The sequence below is a fragment of the Syzygium oleosum genome, unplaced genomic scaffold (genome assembly GCF_021117445.2).
Source record: "Syzygium oleosum isolate NSW1041296 unplaced genomic scaffold, Sole_v2.1 Sole_v2.03, whole genome shotgun sequence".
NCBI lineage: Eukaryota > Viridiplantae > Streptophyta > Magnoliopsida > Myrtales > Myrtaceae > Syzygium > Syzygium oleosum.
Genome location: NW_026607487.1, coordinates 1,226,750 through 1,248,491, shown reverse-complemented (window position 1 = coordinate 1,248,491; position 21,742 = coordinate 1,226,750). Strand labels below are relative to the sequence as shown.

At 40.2% G+C, this 21,742-nt stretch overlaps 1 protein-coding gene across 1 annotated transcript; it reads right to left on the bottom strand.

The window, feature by feature from the left end:
- Positions 1 to 1,598: 1,598 nt before the first annotated feature.
- LOC130137595 (putative pectinesterase 52) lies at positions 1,599 to 2,119 on the bottom strand. Its single transcript, XM_056309237.1, has 2 exons — positions 1,878 to 2,119; positions 1,599 to 1,776 (listed from the first exon to the last, which is right to left on the bottom strand). Exons 1-2 carry the CDS (start codon positions 2,117 to 2,119, stop codon positions 1,599 to 1,601), a joined length of 420 nt encoding a protein of 139 aa, XP_056165212.1.
- Between the last annotated feature and the right edge of the window lie 19,623 nt (positions 2,120 to 21,742).

The window sequence follows — 21,742 nt, the reverse complement described above, 5'->3', positions numbered from 1 at the left end:
CCGGCCGGCAAGAATGTTACTGTTCAGGCACCGGAATAGTAACTTTTTTAATTTTTTTATTATTTTTGCCTTTCTGTTTTTCCTTTTCTTTTTTTTTCTTCTCTTCCTCCGCCGGCCATAGCCGGGGCCGGTGGAGGTTGCCGGCCTCAGGCGAGGCCGCCCTCACCGGCGTCGGGCGAGGTCGGCCTCTCCAGTTGCCGGCGAGGGCTCGCCCTCGCCGGTGTTGGGCGAGGCTAGCCTTGCCGTTGCGGGCGAGGCCAGAGGCCTCGCCCGACGCCGGCGAGGGCTCGACCTCGCCCGGCGGCCGGCGAGGTCGATGCCTCGCCGGGCCGGGCGAGGCTCGACCTCGCCGGCGTCGGGCGAGGTCGAGCCCTCGCGAACCGGCGAGGCTCGACCTCGCCGGCGTCCCGCGAGCCGGCCTTGCGGTTGCGGTGAGACCGCCTCGCCCGACGCCGGCGAGGTCGAGCCTCGCCCGGTGGCCGGCGGGGCCGAGCCCTCGCCAGATCTGGCGAGGCTCGACCTTGCCGGCAACTGGCGAGGCCGACCTCGCCCAGCCCAGGCGAGGGCGGCCCTCACCCAACGCCGACGAGGGCGGCCTCGCTTGAGGCCGGCGACCTCCGCCGGCCCGGCTATGGCTAGCGGAGGAAGAGAAGAAAAAAAAAAGAAAAGGAAAAGGAAAAGAAAAAAAAACAGAAAGGAAAAAATAATAAAAAAATTAAAAAGTTACTGTTCCGCCGTCGGAATAGTGAAATTCTAGCCGGTCGGTGGGCATTTTGGCCGGCCGGCGACCCAGGCCCTTATTTGAGACTTTTTGGGCACTTCATACCCTTATTTGACACTATGTTCACTTTGGGCCATCTTTTGAGAGTTTGACCCCACTTGGGGTTCTTAATTGAAATTTTCCCTGAAATGGAAGAAGTAACGTTATTTACCCTATATATCCTGCAATTAATTGGCATATACACACTAATTTGAAGTAAGAAAATCCAAATAATGAGAAGACACGTTTCATACTAGACCTGTCAATGGGTGGGTCGGGTCGGGTCATAAATGGTCCGATCCAAATTGACCCATTAACCCATTTATGCGTAATGCAATTTTCTTGACCCATACCCAATCCATACCCGATCAAACCCATATTGCTAAAACACTTCCATATTTAATTAAATCTAGGAAAATTCATACCCATACTGAGATGAGAGCGCGAAGTGAGTGAGCGTAGGTTGAGTAAGGGCGATAGAGATAAGTTGAGTTTAAATCAGTTATAAACTCATTTATGATCCATTTACGACCCATTTATGACTCATTTAATATTAATATTAGACTTCTACCCATTTATAACACATTTACTAAATATAATTAACACATTTATGGTCAATTTATTAATATATGGGTTAAGAAATGAGTTTATGACCCATTTTGACAGGTCTATTTCGTACCAATACAGGCATATAGGGAAAGATAATCCATGTGACGAAGAAGAAGATGATTTCATATAATTTCTTTTCGTGTCGAGAAAGCACACCTTAAATAGGTAAAATTTCAAATCACTTGCTGTAATAGAAACGGAAAAATGAAAGAAATCCCATTTACTTTCATCAGGGCTTAAGTTCTTTCCCCACGGGAGTGTTGGCAAGCCATCCTTCTCGATCAAGGAAGTACGATCTTGAGAAATATACAAGCTGTGTCTTGTTGAGCTGCTTCTCCCACCGAACTCTCTGGGAAGTGTCCGAGCCACCTCCTTCGCAATCCACCTCGGCATACATGATGTTGTCCCTAGAATTCACCCGAAGAAACGATAAACGGCATGATTAATCGGGCGAAGGAGCACAAAGAAATAGGACGAAACACCGGGATCGCCGGTCGAGCGAACTTACTCGTGTCCCCGGAAGTTCCAGGGATCCCAACCTTGAGGAGCCACACCGGCCGACAGCAATGTCTTATGGAATATGACCCTGGAATAAGGACCATATGCCCTCCCTAGGAGGAACTGGCCACCCCCGACGACGGTGCCCCGTTCGAACACGAACCCGCTCGGGTCGCCCGGCGACGCTCGACCCTGAGCCGTGACCCAACCGTACTGAAGACGGTAGGGCGGCAAACCAGCCGTAACGTTCATGGTACAGTCCTACATGAGTGGAAATTTCAACCGTCTGTTTAGACATTGGATCTGCATATCGAACATAACCAACCATCCCTGATATTTTGATCAATTTGAGGGCAAATTGATTAATCTAGACGGCTTTCGATTGAAAGACCACGCTATACCACCGCGTCGTACCTCGAAAAAGGATTGGCCGCTGCCGAAGATGAAGTCGACCACGCCCTCGATGTAGCACGAGTAGAAATAATGCCGGCCCAGCGCATCCCACAACGTATCTTGCACCCCCAGGAAGCCGCAATCGTAGAACACGCACTTATCTCCATATATCCTCGCCGCTAACGCTTGAACTAGGGGTGGCTCGTTGGCTTCGCTCCAGTACCAGTTGTACGAATTCTGCGAACACGAAACAAGGAAACAATCTACTGTCTGCTGAATTGTTTGCGAGGAACAATGCCAGTCGTATACCGATTTGGAACACGAACACAGCACTGACCTTAAAAGTAATGCCTTGAACGACTATGTTGTCTGGGTGGGAAGTGAAAGTAGCACTTGTATCTGTTTCTTCATGAGAATCGAAAGTAATTATCGTCGAATGACGGCTCTTTCCTTGAAGAAAAATGCACGGCTTGTCCGGCGGGATAGTCACCATCTCTCTGCAACATGTTATCAAGACTTGAATGTTGTAACTAAAGCGCACACCGACACCTATAGGCAACAAGAGCAATGCAACTCAAACTACAGGCTCGGAAGACAATACTGTACTTATATGTCCCGGGGTTTATTCCGATGGTAAACCACATGTTGTTTCCCGAGGGAACGGAGTCGATAGCCGCTTGAACCGAGGTGAATTGTCCGCCACCGTGCTGGTCGACGGAGATGGTGCTGTGTCCGTTTCCGGCTCCACAGTCCACCGATTCGGAGGACGAAAGCAAGATACAGAAGAGCGGTGTAGTAAATAGAGCTGTGAGAAGAAGCTGCATCTTCTTCTCTATCTTCCTTACGGTATGGGGGTCAAGATCTCAATGAATTCGACAGGTAACTGCAAGAAATGATGGTGATGACATATATGAAGATTGTCCGGGATTCTTATGAACTTGAGATATTATACTGGAGTCTCGTTTCCATTTTCGCACATCATGCAAATTAAGGAAACGAAATATTGCACGTATGGGAGCAAAGTTGCATATTCTTCATTGGCCTCCGCATACGGTCGAGAGTCATTCTATGTGGTTTCTCTTTATTTTCTTGATAAAATCTGTGAAGGAATTTACAAGAAACAGACATGGAGGGCTGCAATTTATAGTATAATTGAACAAAATCAGTGCACTTAATGTTAAGGGTGAGTAATTCCAAGTTCCGTATAAGTACCAGATTTCGTATAGATTCCACCCGAAACCTAGAACCTACCCGTTGGAACAGGTACTTCATTTTTCAGAACTTCGTGCATAACTTAGAACCTTCCTTGTCACAAGTTTCAGGGTCTATCAAGGTTCCACATGTATTATCAATTGAACAATTGCAATGAATCAAGGTTCCACCTGTATTATCAATTGAACATTTGCAATAAATCATCACATTTAATGACTACCACTTGCTGCTATAATCCACTAACCACAAATTATATCTAGACACAAGAAGAATATGAAATATTAACAAAATAAAAGTCTTAGTCATGAAATGGAAGCTCTGACTTGTGGTTCTAGATTATACACTAATCATCGGACGCTATGAAATACCGTAGGATCACGAGACGACATAGACCAAGAAAAACACAAACTTGTTCCAGGTTTCAAGTTTCGGGTTCCCGGTTCCACCTACCTAGAACCTAGAACCTACCAATCGAAACAGTTCCCTTATTTTTGGAACCTGGAACATACCCGGCGTTCCCTGGAGCCAAACACCCCATCGGTTCGGTTCTCTGGTTTCAGTTTTTGGAACCATGCTCACGCCTACTTAATGTTGCAATTCAGTTGAAAATTACAGTAAAACATTCTTTTTTTGCCATTTAAATACTTCGTCGTTTCACTATACTCTATAGACTTCATCTCCAGCTATGGTTGGAAAATCATATCAAAAGAAATAAATCGTTCATATTCATATCAGACTTGCAAGATCAGAAGATATAGAATCTTATTATATGTAGTAACTAGTGATTATAATTTGATAAGTAGAGGTACCAAAATATGTTAATTTTTTCTTTCTCAGCTCTGGTTCATAGATCCCAGACACAGCAGACCCGTTTTGGAGTTTTTTCGCAAGGTGATCATCAGGCATATGCTAGTACAATTGCCCAGATTCTTAAACAGATCCCACCTTGTGCTAATTATTCTTTATCCATGTTGTCCGACATTCAGAAGGAATAAACATTTGATACTAAATAGATCGATCTGATATGCGAAGATGATCAGTCGATACTTCACAGCTCTGAGTGCAGTTCCAGGAATTGGCACGGCCGCAGTACTCCAAAGCTCTAATTTATTTCGCTTTCATTCTCTCAGGCCGATTCTTTTACTTAGTACCTAGCTTCTTGATCAAATGGCAAGAGAACGGTTCAAGATGAAAATTTCCCACTTCAACATGGCGTTTCCTTACCGTCATTACCTAATTGGGGCTGGTTCAGATGAACAGAAGATCCGGTTGCTCAAATTCATTCGAACGGATTAGCAGTTTTATCTCCCGGTCCGATGCTATTTGTCAGGGCGCACGACCCATGCCCGAGGTTTGTCATTTGCAAACCCAGCACACAGACGATAGAACAATCCGACAAATTGACACAAACCATGGCAGCAGACACTTCAAAATACCGAAGCCAAAGGATCCAACTTACATACCACATCAATTACAGACAACTTGAAAGAACATCTATATCAGATATCGAAACCAACTAGCTCTTCCATGTGGAAGAATCCAGGTCGGACACGATTCTAATGACTAGACTGGATTCCAATGACTAGTTATTGGCGTCGCTTTTGCATTTAATTGGATTATTTATCAGTACTGGGTTATCTGATTCTCTGTGTATCAAGGTTGTGCCTCGACCCAGCCTTCCTGGTTCATGAAGTTTTTCGAGAGAAGGTACGTCAGTTCTTGAGGCGGCAGGTGTTTCATCCATTTCACGCGCCGGGAGTTGTCAGCGCCATCTCCCGTGCATCCGGTCTCGGCAAACGTGATATCATCCCTATATAATAAGGTCCGAATTAGAATTTAAGACGGTACTGGACCGACTTATAATGTTTTTTTGCCCTGTATCCAAAGTAGTTAAGCACAAAATTCTTTTTCTGCGTGACCAAAGTGGATTTAGCAAAATAGAAGCACATCTTAATTCTTACTCATGGCCTTGGAAGTTCCAGGGGGACCAACCCTGGGGCACGACGACCTTGCTCATGTATGTCCTGTAAAATAGGACTCTCGAGTACTGCCGCCACGCTCTCCCGAGATACGTGGATCCATGTCCTGCCACCATGCCGAATTGGAACACAAACGCACTCGGGTCGTTTGGTCTGTCTCGGTCTTGTGCCGTGATATAACCGGCCCTGCCAATATGGGAGGCTACGGTCTTCACCACGCAATTCTGTTGTGCGATTGGCACGAGTGTCACAACTCTCGGAATACAAGAATTAAAAATTTATTTGATGAAATCTTCGATTTAATTCGATTGGTATGTCGTTCTCCTTTACCTTATACAACGACTGGCCACGGCCCCAGATGAAATCTATGGCTCCCGAAATGAAGCAGCTGTCGAAGTAATGTCGGCCTTGCAAGTCCGCAAGAGTGTCCTGAATGCTGTGAAAGCTGCACCTGCGAAACGACACCTTGTCCCCCGTGATTAGAGCAGCCGGAGCCCACGTAATGCGAGTATTATTTACGTACCCTCTCAAGGTACTGTAGCTGTTCTGCACGAACATTTCCCATAAACAATGTCTCATTAGTCATCATCAAGTGAAAGATTAGACAGACGGAGAGAGCGCGATAGAGCTCCAATAGAGTTTGTTGACCTTGAAGGTAATATTCGATGCGACGATATTATCTGCATAAACCTGGAAAGTGGCGGCTTCGGTGGCTTTTCCGGCATCCAAGTACTGGATGGTGGTCGTCTCACTACTTTCGCCTTCGAGGAAAATGTACTGTTTCGTAATAGGAATCTTCACCTTTTCACTGAACAAGCAAGACAATCACTACCTAAGCGATCACTCGACACAAAACATATTCTTCCACGGAAAAAAGAAATGAGTGACTTTAGCCGAAACTCACTTATAGGTTCCTGGTTTGATGTGGATACGTATCCACTGATTGTTATTGTCCGGGACAGAGTCGATAGCTTTTTGGACCGAGGCATAATTCCCTGAACCGGACTTGTCCACGTATATGGTGGTTCGGACAACTACAGAATTTGGACTAGATTCGCGTGCACCGGATGCATTAGAAATGAGCAAGAGACCTATCATCAAGTGAAGGATAAGTTTAAAAGAAGACATCATGAGAGAAGAAAAGATGAAGATACCGAAAAACAACGCCCCAACTGCATCGGACAATCTCGCACTCCAACTTCACTTATAGCAGGACGAGCAAAAGCTTGAATGGCAACCTTATCCTTCTCAAATTGAAGGCAAAACAAGAATGTTCCTTTCAGGAGAAAGACAGCTACTCACGGGATGGCGCGCGAAGTCTACAGTCTCTGAGTTCGTGCTCATCTTCTGTCCAACCTACCAAAATTCCATATACTCTGCCTGAATCTATCCTGCTAAACTCTAACCCAAAATGGGATCTACTGGAGTTGCCATTATGAACAAAATATGAGCAAATGAGGGAACTTAATGGAAGATGCCAAGAGTTTCCATGTTGCAGAAGAAGACAAAGTCACAGTAAGTACACAATGATCGGGAAAGTAATAAATTACCAACGCCTCTGAAAATTTTATCAGTGTTGTGGGTGAATTATCAACACTGTCAGAAGTTTACAAACATTCTACTAGTTGAGTAAGTTGCCAACTTTTTTCGAGCTTATAATCGTGATTTGTATTCTACTAATGCTACGATACATTCCAATGATTTCGTAAGTTATCGACTTCTCTGAAATTCGACAAGTATTGTCACCGATAGACCAACCTATAAATTGACCAATAATTTACCAACATTTGATAAATGAATAAATTACCGAGTTTTTTGAAGTTTTGCGAGCGTGATTTGTAAATTACCAACACCCAACAATATAAGGAATTTACAATATTCCAACAATTTAGTAAAGGTTTAATATCACAAAAAACTCTAAACCGGTACACCCATACCACATTTATCCCGGATTTTTATGTAGCAAAAACTCCTAAACCGGTACACCCGTTCCACAAAACTCCCATGCCTGTCTATTCGACTTTGCACACAAGCAGGAAAACGCGCAAAATCCAAGGGTACATATGGAAAAGTGGCTCCTCTTGCTATTGAAGATTGATCCAATTTGAAGAGAGAATTTTTCAGAATTATCATATTTTCAAATAATAAGATTTTTTTTAGTGTGATTATATTGATTAATATTGGTTCTTTCACATAAATAAATTAAATTTTATAGTACATAATTATTACCACATAAATAACTATTTACATATTGAAAACCAGTTCATCATAATCACTTAAACAATAATAAACTCATTATAGTCTTTGTAACTTATGAACCATATTTATAAGAACTTTTATTTGTCACATATATCAGTAAACATATATCTTTATATCCAAAAACAACTCGTGTATAACTAATTAAACATTAGGAAAAATTACTGACTTGTTTTTTTTAAGGAAAAATTACAGCTCAAAGTCTTAAAACTTGTCAACTTCATTCAGTCATTCCATCGAGCCCATCGATTTCAAATGGACGAGAACGCACATGTGATTCTTTGTATTTTTTTCCTATCTTACGTGGATTTTGAACAAAATGACATCGTTTTGTGTGCCATGTCAAAAAAATCTTATAGAAATTAAGAAAAGAACAGTGCAAAACAAAAAAGAGATAAGGGTGCACCCATGGGGGCAGAACAGGGGCATTGCCATCGCCCCTTTGTCGCAGATTTGGTAAATTCGTACTGCTATTGGTTATTTACTTACCATACTGATAACATTTCAAAAAAGTTGGTAAATTTACTGCTTACATTTGAATATCGGTAAATTTATGATGGTGCTGGTAATTTACTTAGGAGTAGGGCCGTAAAAAATGGGTCAAATCCATATCCTGACTCGCATATAGTTAAATGGGTTATATATGAGTCAAGTGAAAGGCGAATATGAGTCAAGTGAAAGGCGAATATGGGTCATGATTGGATTTTGACAAGTAAAGCAAAAAACATAAATGGGTATTAAATGGGTTATTCAGAAACCACTTTGAACCGATGAAGAGGTCCAAGTCCTTCCTCCTCTCTTCTCTCTATCTCTCTCTCCTTCCATCTATCGATCGGGAAATCTCCGGGTGAGCTCTCCTCCTCCTTCTCGATCCCATCTGATTACGGCCACTACCTGCCCCATTGTCACCGCCGCCATCTCTGTCGCCTATCTCCGGCGAATACAGAAGAAATTCTCCTATGTCAACATCACAACTTTAAAAAAATGTCACAACTTGAGTCCGCATACTCACCTTCGAAATGTCTATGCGAAATTTTCTAGTGTTAATTCCATCATTACTTTACTTGCTCGCAATAAGGCTGTGTTCCGTACTTGTGGCTTCACATGTTTTGGTCACGTACTGTTGCGTATATGATGTCTTTTGGTAGATAGATATCCATATACATATTGGAGCAGTACTTCAAGAGGAAGCTCGATACGGTCTAGATCGAAATTCAATCAAGATCGAAAAAGAAATTCTAAATATTACAGTTTAACTTTTAACTTGATGAACTAACAATTAAGAAGCTACACATTCTCACATTTTAGAGGAGTTATTATAAGCAAATGGTATTTTCATGTCAATGGTTAGCTGATCAAACTTTTTCTTATCAAGAGTGTTTTTATAAGTATTTCAATTTATAGGTTTTTTTTACGTTTTTTATTGTTTAATTTACTTTCTAATTTGATGTGAAGTTTTTATCCACGTAAAATACACGTGAATAGATTAAAGTGGGTTAAATGGATAGGAGTAGGTTTTCCTAAATTATGTTAAATATTAATGTGTTTGGTAATATGGGTTGGGTCAGATCTGGTATTGGTCATTAAATTACATTGCTTGAAAAAAGGTAAAACGGGTTAAATGGGTCAATATGAGTCGGACCATTTTTTACTCGACCCGACTCATCCATTTGATAGCCCTATTTAGGAGATAAAATTTCAGAGGAATTGGTAGGTTACTGCTTCTTGAATCCATGATATAGCTGGTAATTATCTATCGGTGTGCCATACATTCGAGTTACTAGACTAATTACTCGCAATCTCTCTCTAATGCGGATGCCTTCATTTAGTAAGTAGCTTCTTGAAAAAACGGCAAGGGAGCGGGTCAAAATGAAGATTTCTTACTACCAATTACATTCGGACAGATTCAAATGAACTGAAGATCCGGTTGCTCAAATTCATTCCGACACAGACTTGCCTTCTGGTTTGGTGCTATATGTCAGGGCGAACGGCCCTTGCCTGAGGCTCGTCATAAGCAAACTCTCAGCACAAAGGTGAAATTGACAAATTTACACGAGCAACGGCGGCATACACTTAAAAACACCGAAGCGAAGGGATCCAACTTACATACCGGATGATTTACGCGGAACTTGATAGTATCTCTACATGAGATAATGAAACCAACCATCTCTCCCGTGCGGAAGAATCCGCATCGAAGAGGATTTTAATGACTACACAGTTGCGTAGTTTTTGCATCTAATCGGATGATTTATCAGTAGGGTTGTCTGATCATCTATGTATCGAGGTTGTGCCTCGATCCAACCTTCCTGGTTCACAAAGCTTTTGGATAGAAGGTACTGCGGTTCAGTTCTTGAGTTGGCAGGTGCTTCATCCATTCGTGGGCGTCCTCCCTGGTGCATCTGACTTCGGCAAAACTGGTATCTTTCCTGTATAAATGAAGGAAACAAAAAAGAAAAAACAATTAAAATTTTAGTTTTTTTTAAAAAAAATTTATTAAAAATTATTCAAGTCAGCGCCAGTTATGTCAAGTAGGACGGCCGGCGTTCACGTTAGCGATTTCTGACCAAATTGGCATAATAGACTCAATCGGCACAAATGCCTAAATTGATCCAATTAAAAAGTTTAATTGAATTGATACCAACGCAATAGGTTTAAGACTTTTTTTGGTACTTTTTCCGAAAGATTGATGTGGTGTAGAGCGGTTAATATATCCTAGTTGACCCGTAACTCATTGGCTTAAGCTTTTGAACCTGTTAAAAGGTTCAGACTTAGACTCCCTCTTGGCGGTCTCCCCAAGTAAATGTACTAGGTATCTGTTGTGCGCTTCCAACACACAATATGTCCATTGATATCGAAAATTCATAAATTTAAGCAATTTATGGGTCAAAAGTACATCTCTTGTTATCACGTGTCTGGCGCATATTTTTCAATTATACTTATGTCACGAAGGCGATTATCACATTAATCTTTTATGTCTAAACCGAGATTATTTCATCCATAATGTGAACGACTTACTTGGTCAAATAGCCTACCAACCACCAAACTTCAGTTGATTAGGTACTCTAAGCTTTCAAAATCAAGGATTAGAATATCAGTTGTGCGATAACTATATGAAGAGAAGAAGTCGGTGAAGTTAGCTACGCTCAGCTGAGAGAAGTTTGCGGGAAGACAGAGAAAAGCAAACTTGTCGATGAACACATCAGTTTAAGCAGCTCATTCATCAATAGCAAGTCTTACTAACTTAACAATCATGCTTACTCCATACCGTTTGCAAAACTCAACATCTCTCTGCATACACCGAAGACATCTTTCCTCGAATATTTTGTTACTCAAAATAAATTTTGAGACCTTAATTAGGAAAGCTGCTGAAGTTAATGAGTATCGCAACCCTTCTGAGACGGCTTTGAAGAGGTTCAATGGATGGCTAGGCAAGCCCATATAATCTTTTCGAGAAGTGGAGCCTGCGTTTTGCACGAACCCTCCTAAGTCCTAACAATCGCAGCTTTATTTCTTTCATTCATTCATGATTACTTTAGAGTCGCCACTAACTATTTCTTAAGCTGGTTAGGAATTTGGTATAGTACAAGAGATCGTTTTACCTCTGTAAACCAGGGACTTGGTTAGCTAGATTAAAATAACGCCAATGGATTGGCGAATTTTTTCTCTTTTAAGGAAAATTTTTCATACAATCTCGAGTGACTTTTATTTCCTATGATGAATCTGCATGTTCATGCATTTAGGGTATTAAATCATCCATTTAAAAAGTTACCAAATACATACGATGCATATTAAGCAATGAACAAAGTAAAAAGTAGAAAGGGCAGAAGATATAACCTAGTCATCTCGGGCAACAATTAAAAAATTCCTTATTATAATGCCCCGGGAAAAGATTCATGTGAGCAGTAAATGGAAAGTCCATGCGAATTTTGACTAATGTATCAAAGGAAATATAAAAATGCAGATGTAACATGCTACACAAAAACCCATCCAAAGTAAATTACTTCTCTAAAATAAGCTTCTAAACATGAAAAGCCAATAGGTATACGACCCTACTGGTAAAGGAATTGGGAGGTAGGGATGTTAGTATTACAGGTGCGGGATTCGACTCCCACGCTCTACAGGAGTCTAAGCAAAAATCTAACTAATATCCTTCGTGTGGTAAATTAACATCATCTTCAAAATTATCACCATTGTCAAAATTTTATTAACATCTAAATGAATTAGAAATTACCACGTATTCTGAAATTTACCAGTTTCATTAGTAATTTAGTACAAGTATAATGCAAAAAATTTTGGGTTAAAACAAGGGTTAATACCACCAAAAACCCCAAACTGATATATTTGTGATAAATTTATCACAAACTAATTTTTTGAACACCAAAAACCCAAAACTGATATATTTGTGATAAATTTACCCTCAATTTGTTTCCGTTAAATTTTACTGCCAAATTGTTGAGTTGGATGACCCGTGGTAGTTGACAGGTATACTAATTTGAGATTTTCATGTGTATTAGTATGTGATTTTTCATGGAATTAATTTAATTTAACAGAAACTAACGGAGGTAAATTTATCACAAATGTACCGGTTTGAGGATTTTGATAGTCAAAAAATTAGTTTGGGGTTAAGTTGACACGGATATAACAGTTTGAGATTTTTGGTGGTCAAAAAATTAGTTTGGGGTAAAGTTGTCACAGATATATCAGTTTGGATTTTTTGTGGTCAAAAAATTAGTTTTGGATAAATTTGTCACAGGTGTATCAATGTGGGATTTTTCATGGTATTAACTCTTAAAATAATAAAGAAGTTGGACCTAATGATTTTACTTATAGAGTGAGAGGAGAAAGCAATAGTATTAGCCTATTAGGAGCATTCCTTTCCTTCCATTTTCAAAATAGAAAATAAGTGTTCACTTTTACCTCCCGCTTTCATTTACGATTTTAAGTGCTCGTGAAAAATTGGAGTAATGACACAAATGATCCCTAAATTTTGACCTAATGTGCAATGTGGTCCCTGAACTTTTAATTTATTCAATGTGGTCCCTGGATTTTTTATTCATGTTCAACTTTATCCCTGAACTATATGAAAATGTTCAGTATTATCTTTTCATTAATTCAAGTTCCTTGATAGAGTTGATTGATGATTTATTGTGGTTTACTTGAAATTAGGACCGATTAAGATGGACAGAAGATCCGGTTGCTCAAATTCATTCGGACGATCAAGCAGTTTTATCTCTTGGTTCCTTGCTCTATTTGTCGGCACAAACGACCCTTCCCCGCGGCTCGTCATATGCAAACTCTCAGGCACTCGGATGATCGAAAAATAATCCGAGAAACTTACACCAGCAATGGCGGCAAACTCTTAAAAACACCGAAGCCAAAGGATCCAACCTACACACCACATTATTTATACGCAATTCGAAAGGATCTCCACACCTGCACTACCGTGCGGAAGAGCCCGTGTGGTACAGGATTCTAATGACTGCACAGTTGCGTCGCTTCTGCATTTAATCTGATAACCTATCGGCAATGGGTTGTCTGAATCTCTCTATGTATCAAGGTTGTTTCTTCAACCAGCCATCCTTGCTAATGAAGTCCTCCGAGATAAAGTAGTCCACTTCTTCGGATGGCAGGTTTTTCATCCATTGCACACGCCCGGATTGGTTCGCACCCTCTCCCGTGCATCCGACTTCGGCATATGTGATATCGTCTCTGTATAATAAGGTCCGGATTAGAATTCAATATAGACGGGCTTATAATTTTTTGTCGTCTGTATCCAAATTGGTTAAGCACAAGTGTATTTTTCTGTGACCAAAGTGGATTTAGTGAAAAAAGAAGCAGATCTTGATTCTTACTCATGGCCTTGGAAGTTCCAGGAGTTCCAACCCTCAGGCTTGACGACGTCGCTCATGTCCGTTTCGTAAAATAGGACTCTTGAGTACTGCCGCCACGCTCTCCCGAGATACGTGTGGCCTTCTCCTGTCACCTGGCCTTTTATGAACACAAATGCGTTCGGGTCGTCTGCGCTTTCTCGGCCTTGCGCTGTGATATACCCGTCCCGGTGAATCGAGGAGGCTACGGTCTCCACAAGGCAGTTCTGTTGTTCGATCAGCAGGAGGGTTGTGACTTAGAGTACAAGAGTGAACATTTAGATGAAATCTTCTATTTAATTTCGAGTAATATGTCATTTGTTTTACCTTATACACTGACTGACCGCGGCCCCAGATGAAATCTATAACTCCTGAGATGTAGCAGTTCTGGAAGTAATGTCGGCCTTGGGAGTCTCCAAGAGTGTCCTGAATGCCGCGAAAGCCGCACCTATGAAATGACACCTTGTCCCCTGTGATTAGAGCAGCTGGCGCCCACGTAACACGGGTACCGTTTATGTCCGCTATCTGGATGTTGTAGCTGTTCTGCACGTAAATTTCACATGAACTACTGTAGGTCAGGGACTATAGTAGAGTCTCAGTAGTTATCGTCAAGGGAAACAAAAGAGAGAACGAGATAGAGATGTTATCGAGTTTGTTAACTTTGAAGGTAATGTCCGACGCGACGAAATTATCCGCATAAAGCTGGAAAGTGGCGGCGTTGATGACATCTCCAGAATCCCCGTACTGGATGGTGGTCGTGTCGCGACTGTCGCCTTGGAGGAAGATGTACTGTTTCGCGGAAGGAATCTCTACCTTTTCACTGGCACAAGCAAGACGATCATTACTTAAAAAGCTATCGGTCGACGCGAAACGTGTTTAACCGCGGAGAACAGAAAGATGAGTCATTTCAGCCTGGACTTACTTGTAGGTTCCCTGTTTGATGAGGATACGAATCCACTCATCGTTATTGTCAGGAACGGAGTTGATAGCTTCTTGCACCGAGGTATAATTCCCCGAACCCGATTGGTCCACGTATATGGTGGTCTCCGGAACTTGGCGATTGGGACGAGATTCATGCGAATCCGACGCATTGGAAATGGACAGGAGAACCATCACCAGGTGAAGGACAAGTTTGAAAGAAGACATCGTGAAACTGCATTGTGCAGTCTCACACTCCCAACTTCACTTATAGCAGACGAGCAAAAGCTTAAAATGGCAACTTATCCTTCTCAAATTGAGAGCAAAAGAAGAATGTTCATTTCATCAGAAAGACAGCTCGCGAAGTTTACGGCTGGTGAGTTTTTGCTTATCTTCTATTGAATTCGACGCACTCCGACACCAAAAATGCCTCATTCTTTGCCTGAATCTTGTTCTATTAAGCTCTAACCCAAATGGGATCTGCTACCTGAACTTACCATTAAGAACAAAATAAAATGAGGAATCTTTGATCAAAGATGCTAAGGATTTCCAGGCTGTAGAAGAAGAAAAAGTCACGGCAAGTACACAATCATCTGGAAAGTGGAGGGTGAAAGACTGTACAATTGGGATAAATATACTAGGAGTGCCATAACTTTCATACGGCACTCACTTAAGTGCCAAAAATTTTTTTCTCTCACTTGAGTATCACAAATTTATAAAATTGATCTTTTGAGTGTCATTGGCGGTTTGCCTCGCCGGAAAATCCAACGTGGATGCTAATTGTCCTACGTGGCTTCGCCGGAGCTGACGTGAGACAATTTTTTAGTATTTTTTTTTCAATTTTTGAATTTTTTCTTTTTTTTTTCAATGTAGGCAAGGGTCGCCGGCTACGAAGGCCTCACCCAGATTGGGTGAGGGCCGCCTTGCCCTCGGCCATGGAGGCCCTGGGCGAGGCCATCGCTGACTAGCCGATGGTGGGTGAGGCCGCAAAGATCATCGCCAGATCTGGGCGGCCACAGGCGAGGTGGCCTCGCCGGATCTAGTGAGAGTCGCGGTCGGGGGCAAGGCAGCCTCACCAGATTTGGTGAGAACCTTCGTCGCCTCACCAAGGGCCCTCGCAGCCGTGACCGAGGTAGCCGGCTACATGCAAGGCGGCCCTTGCCCAGTTTGATTGAGGGCGAGGCATCCGGCGAGGGTCATCGGTGACCCTCGCTAGCCTTGAATAAAAATAAAAATAACATTAAAAAATCCATGTCGGATGGAAAATTAATTAAAAAATCCACGTATGATGATTTGTTGGAAATGACAATCAAATGATCGATTTTACTCCGATATTGCACTTAAGTGAGCGAAAAAAAAAGTTACGGCACTTAAGTGAGTGCTGTACGAAAGTTATGGCACTTGCGTTGTTTTTATGCCCTCTACTGTCTGTATGCTAAAAAGCTGGAAGATTTCTTATGCATCGGTACAATTTCAAAGTTGCTGGTAATTTTTTTTCGACGTTATTGGTAAGAAAAACATGACCAGTAATTTGCTTGTTAGGTAAATAGGCGGTAGATTACCAAGATGATCAGGAGCTTAATGGCATTCCAATGAAAAGGTAAATTACCAACTTCTCATAAAGTTTGCCAATGTTGTAAATAAAGGATAATTGTCCAAAAAGTCATGACCCTACTGTATAACGGCTAATTCAGTTTTAAATCTTTCAATTATGCCAATTCAGTGCTAAACCATTTGACGATTTATCAATTTAGTTACAAACCTTTCAATTTGTTAATTTAGTCCTAAAACTTTTGAAAATTCACCAATTCAGTCATAAACCTATTATTTGGATAATTGGCCGGAAAGACTATATTGATAAATAGTCAAAATGTAAATTGGCAAATCGTAAAAAGGTTTACGACTAAATTGGCACAATTGAGAAATTTATGACTAAATTGGTAAATAGTCAAAATGTTTAGGGTTAATACCACAAAAAATTTCAAACTAGTACACATGTGATAAATTTCCCCCAAACTAATTTTTTATCACAAAAAACCATAAAATGGTATACATGTGATAAATTTACTCCAAACTAATTTTTTGACCACCAAATACCACAAACTGATACATTTGTGATAAATTTACCTTATGTTAAATTTGAATTAATACCACGATAAATCACAAATAGGTACGCCTGTGACAAATAAAGAGTAAAACCCCAAACCGATACACCCGTCAACTGCCATATGTCATACAACTTAGAAATTTGACGGTAAAATTTAACGGAAACTAACGGAGGGTAAAATTGTCACAGATATACTAATTTGGGATTTTTGGTGGTAAAAAAATTAGTTTGTGGTAAATTTGCCACAAGTGTACCAGTTTGGGGTTTTTCGTGGTATTAACCCAAAAGTTTATGACTAAATTGGCATAATTGAAAGGTTTGAGTTTGAATTGGCCGCTGTACAATATGTTTAGGACTTATTGAATAATTTTCTCTCATAAATAAACTACCAACACTATCTAGAATTTATCAATATCTCTAGTGAAGTAATAAATTACCAACTCCTCTGACATTTTTATCAATATTGTAAGTGAATACAAACACTATCGGCAATTTATAAACATTCTAATAGTTAAGCAAGTTACCAACTTTTTTTCGAGCATTTAATCGTGATTTGGAAACTCCCAACCCTACAACATATTCCAATAATTTACTAAATTACTAACTCATCTAGAATTCTCAAATATTGTTAGAAATATACCAACACTATAATAAATTCACCGGCACTTTAACGACTCAGCAACTCATCAACTTGTCTAAAATGTTTAGAAAGTAAAATACCAACCGTACAACAAATTTACGAATCATGATTTGTAAATTACCAATATTCCAATAATTTAGTAAATTGCCAACTTCCTCGAAATTATCAATATTGCCGGAATTTTACGAAAATCCAAATAAATTAGTAAATTTCCACCTCTTTTGAAATTTACAAGTGTCATTACTAACTAAGGAAAAATAATGACATGAAATGCTCTCATTTTTTCAAATAAAGGTATGAAATAGACCTTATTTCAAAGGGTTAATACCACGAAAAACCCTAAGCTGGTACACTCTTGACACATTTACCCCAAACTATTTTTTTGACCATAAAAAACCCCAAACTGGTACACATGTGGCAATTTTACCCCGAACATACCACAAAAAACCCCAAACTGGTACACATGTGATAATTTTACCCCGAACTAATTTTTAATATTATTTTTTATTTTTTTGAATTTTTTCTTTTTTCTTTTCTTTTCTTTTCTTTTTTTTTCCTTCACCTTCAACCTCTGGCCGGTCGCCGGTCCGGCGACCTGCCAGAGGCGGAAGCCGGCGAGGGCCGCCCTCGCTGATCCGACGAGGGCGACCCTCGCCGGTATCGGCGAGGGTCGCTCGCCGGCGCGAGCGGTCGCCCTCGCCGACGGCGAGCGACCCTCGCTGCGCTCGGCAAGGGCCGTCCTCGCCGGCGTCGGGCGGCCCTCGCCCGACGCAGGCAAGGGTCGTCCTCGCCTGCCCAGGGCAAGGGCGACCCCTCGCCCGACTCAGGCGAGGGCGGCCCTCGCCCGACGCAGGGGAGGGTCACCCTCGCCGGCTTCCGCCTCTGGCCAGTCGCCGGACCGGCGACCGGCCAGAGTTTGAAAATGAAAAAAAAAAAAAAAGAATAAAAAATAAATAAAAATTCGAAAAAAATAATATTAAAATTTTAATTCAGGGTAAAATTATCACACATGTACCGCTTTTGGGTTTTTGTGGTAAGTTCGTGGTAAAATTGTCACAGGTGTACAGGGGTTTTTTTTATGTTCAAAAAAATAGTTTGGGGTAAATATGTCACAAGTGTACCAGTTTAGGGTTTTTCGTGGTATTAACCCTATTTCAAATATGGGCATGAAGTGCTATGTGAGTCTCAAAGACAGGTCTAACTTCATGCCCTCATTTGGAATTTTCCCTAATTTGTTTTGGTCTGTCATACTCTAAGTCTCAACTCACTCTTAGATTTTTGTCCTGCCACTTTGCGGAGCATAGGAGCCGAAACCCACATTTGAAACTAAACGTCTCCACCCCCAGCCCCTCAGAGAAGGTAGGGAATCAAACTTTCCACCTCCCCCTTTCCAAATAGGAAGGGTGGCCATTGGGGCAAACCCTAGTGGTTAATTTTCCCTAATAATTAAGTAAGTACAATTGTGATGGAAAAAGTTTTGGATAGAAAAAATGAAATAAATATATACAAAAAAAAATATGATCTCTTTTATTGTTTTCTCTTTATGGCAAAAAAAAACGAAATAAATATATACAAAAACATTCATCCCATGAGAATCCTAATCTTCCTAACATGCCAATTATTAAGTTGCAATTGAAATATGAAATCATATTTTAATATGCAAAATGATCTATATGCTTAAAGTTGTAAAAGTGAGCACAATTAGACTAGCAAATATGAATTATTCTAACCATGAAGATATTCAAGACGCAATTTCCTATATTGCAAACTTCCGGTTTAATCTAAAGATGTGATTTATCAATCATGCCCTAACTATGAATTTAAAATGTATATCTATAGATTCCTCTCGCGACTTTTGAAATTGCTATGTATCTCACTCGGTACATGTCAAAATCGAAGAACAGGGATTCTTTTGAAATTGCTATGTATCTCACTCGGTACATGTCAAAATAGAAGAACAGGGATTCTTTCAGTAAAACGCATATTTCTGAATTTTTATCCCCAATTTTTTTTAACCCTATATTTCCTCTAAACGAAAATAAAATAACCTTTAAACTAGGTCATGCCACATCAGATGCCACCGTGCTTACATAATTAATGCGTAATTATTTTAGAGTCTCTACTAACTATTTACCGGGCCGGTTAAGAGCCCGGTAGAAACACGAGAGATCACTTTACCTCTGCGAACCAGAAATTGGGTCCGGGGACTTGGTTACCTAAAATAAACTAACACCAATGGATTGGTAATTTTTTTCTCTTTTATGGAAAAATTTTCATACAATCTTGAGTGACAATTTGAGAGCATGCATCTACATGTTCATGCATTTACGGTAATCATTCAAACAGTTAAAAAGTTACCGAGTACAAATGTATGAAAAGCATTGAACAAATTAAAAAATAAAAAAGGCATAATATAATACTCGAATCGTCTCGGGCAACAATTATAAAGACCTTGTTATAATTCCCCAGGACAAAATTCAAGTGAGCCGTAAATGGAAAGTCTATGCGAGTTTCTAAACTAAACTAATGTATCAAAGGAGATTTAAATATGCAGATGTAACATGCTATGCAAAAGCGCATCGTGAAGTAAATTACATTTCTAAATATGAGCTTCTAAACATGAAAAAAAATAATTTAACTAGTATCCTACGTGTGTAACGTATTCCTAAGCCTATAATGTAAAAATGGTAATTTTTTATTTTGGTGATTCTCAAATTGTGCATAAGAAGAAACTAAATTTACTCTAAGGGTCCGTTTATTTCGCGGAAAATACACGTTTTGAAAAACATTTTCCTAAAAATGATTGGTCATATCGCTTCAAATAATTAGCCAATAAAAATATTTTCGTTATTGACAATAATTTATACTTAAACATTTTTGTGGACGATAATGACGATTTTCATTCTTTTTTTTTGTAAGCAAAATAAGTGATTATTTTCGGGAAAATATTTTCCAAATCGTTCATTTTTCGCGAAACAAACAGACTCTAAATGATGGAAATATGTAATTTTACCCTAAACGCAAGTGCAATCCTAGATCTATGTGATACTTTGTGAATATGCAGTTTGAGGTGATTAACATGCAAGATATACTCTCTTTTATTGTTTTCTCTTTATGGCATAAAAGAAGAAAAATATATACAATCAGGGGAAGGAATATGCAATTATGGAAGTTCACTATATCTGCAATTCAACTATTCTAATGTGTTACAAAAACATACATTCATGAGAATCCTAATTTTCCTAACATGAAAATTATTATAATGAAAAGAGATACAAAATTATCTATACGCTTATAGCAAGCGTGATTTTTTCTAAATATGCAGATATTCAAGACACAATTTCCTAATATTACAGATTTGCTGATCAATCTAAACATGTGATTTATTTACCATGCCCTAATTATGCATTTATAAGGGAGAAGAATACTAGAATTGCCAAAAGTTGTGTACGGCGCTCACTTTAGTACCAAAAGTTTTTGCCGGCTCACTTAAGTGCCAAATCGGAGGAAAAAACGATCTCTTAAATGTCAATGACGAGAAATTTCAGCCAAATTGATTACGTGGCATTTATAATTGAAATTATAATATGACTTGGCAAATTTTTTAAAAGCTCCTGTCCAGGTGATCGTCCTAAACGACGTCGCACAATCTACATGGCTCGGTCTAGCAAAACAACATTGCACGAAAAGGGAGTGCTGGGTCACCGTAGTTCAAAGAAAATTTTCGCCCCGGGTTTTCTCCCTGGCTTGAAGACAGTGAGAGGCGCCCAGCTGTTGCGCGATTGTCTCGAACTCGCCCTGTAGCCACCGTCTTCAAGCTGGATATGGGTCTTCGTATTCAATGATCGTTCCCAAGAACCCTGCTGCTCCCCCTTGTTTTGGTTCAACCGGAAACGAAGACTCATTCTTTGTTTTTTAGTCCAAACGCGTGCTGGGTTTGAGTGAGCTGACACGGTCAATTTCGAATGTTTCTCGATGATTGTTGGATCTAGCTCTAAGCTTGAGCTCTAAAAGGGCCAATACCTTCTCCTCAGTCCAAATGCTCACCACATGTTTGATAATATGCCCAAGTCAGCCTGTGTACATACGACGTTGGTTTTCATTTGTTCTGAGGTGCGTATAGGCAGGATTCACATTATTACAAATCCCTTGCTGCTTGTCGAGCGCTATTTTCATCATTGAACCAAGTCTGTGCATAAATTTTTCAGTTCAATGGCCAGTTAGGTTTTGAAATTGGGGTTCACTCTCGATTTGGCAATTTAGGGTCCTTGTTTGGGGGAAAGCTACTATACGACGTCGTTTATGGCTTTAGATGCCAACTAGACCTTCTGGCGAGCCACTTAGGTTTAAGAATTTAATAAAAAAAGCCATATCGGATTTTCAGCCAAATAGATATGGGTTGGCACCGAAAAGATCGTTTTTCAAAAAAATTGACACTTAAGTGATCCAAAAGAAACTTTTGGTACTAAAGTGAGCACCGTACACAACTTTTGGCACTTTTAG

What these genes read in the sequence shown, in the direction of transcription:
- LOC130137595 (XM_056309237.1), bottom strand. Translation starts at nt 2,119, where the DNA reads ATGAACGTTACGGCTGGTTTGCCGCCCTACCGTCTTCAGTACGGTTGG. An exon ending in TGGAACTTCCGGGGACACGA is followed by an intron (nt 1,777 to 1,877) that starts GTAAGTTCGCTC and finishes GGTGAATTCTAG; the next exon opens with GGACAACATCATGTATGCCG.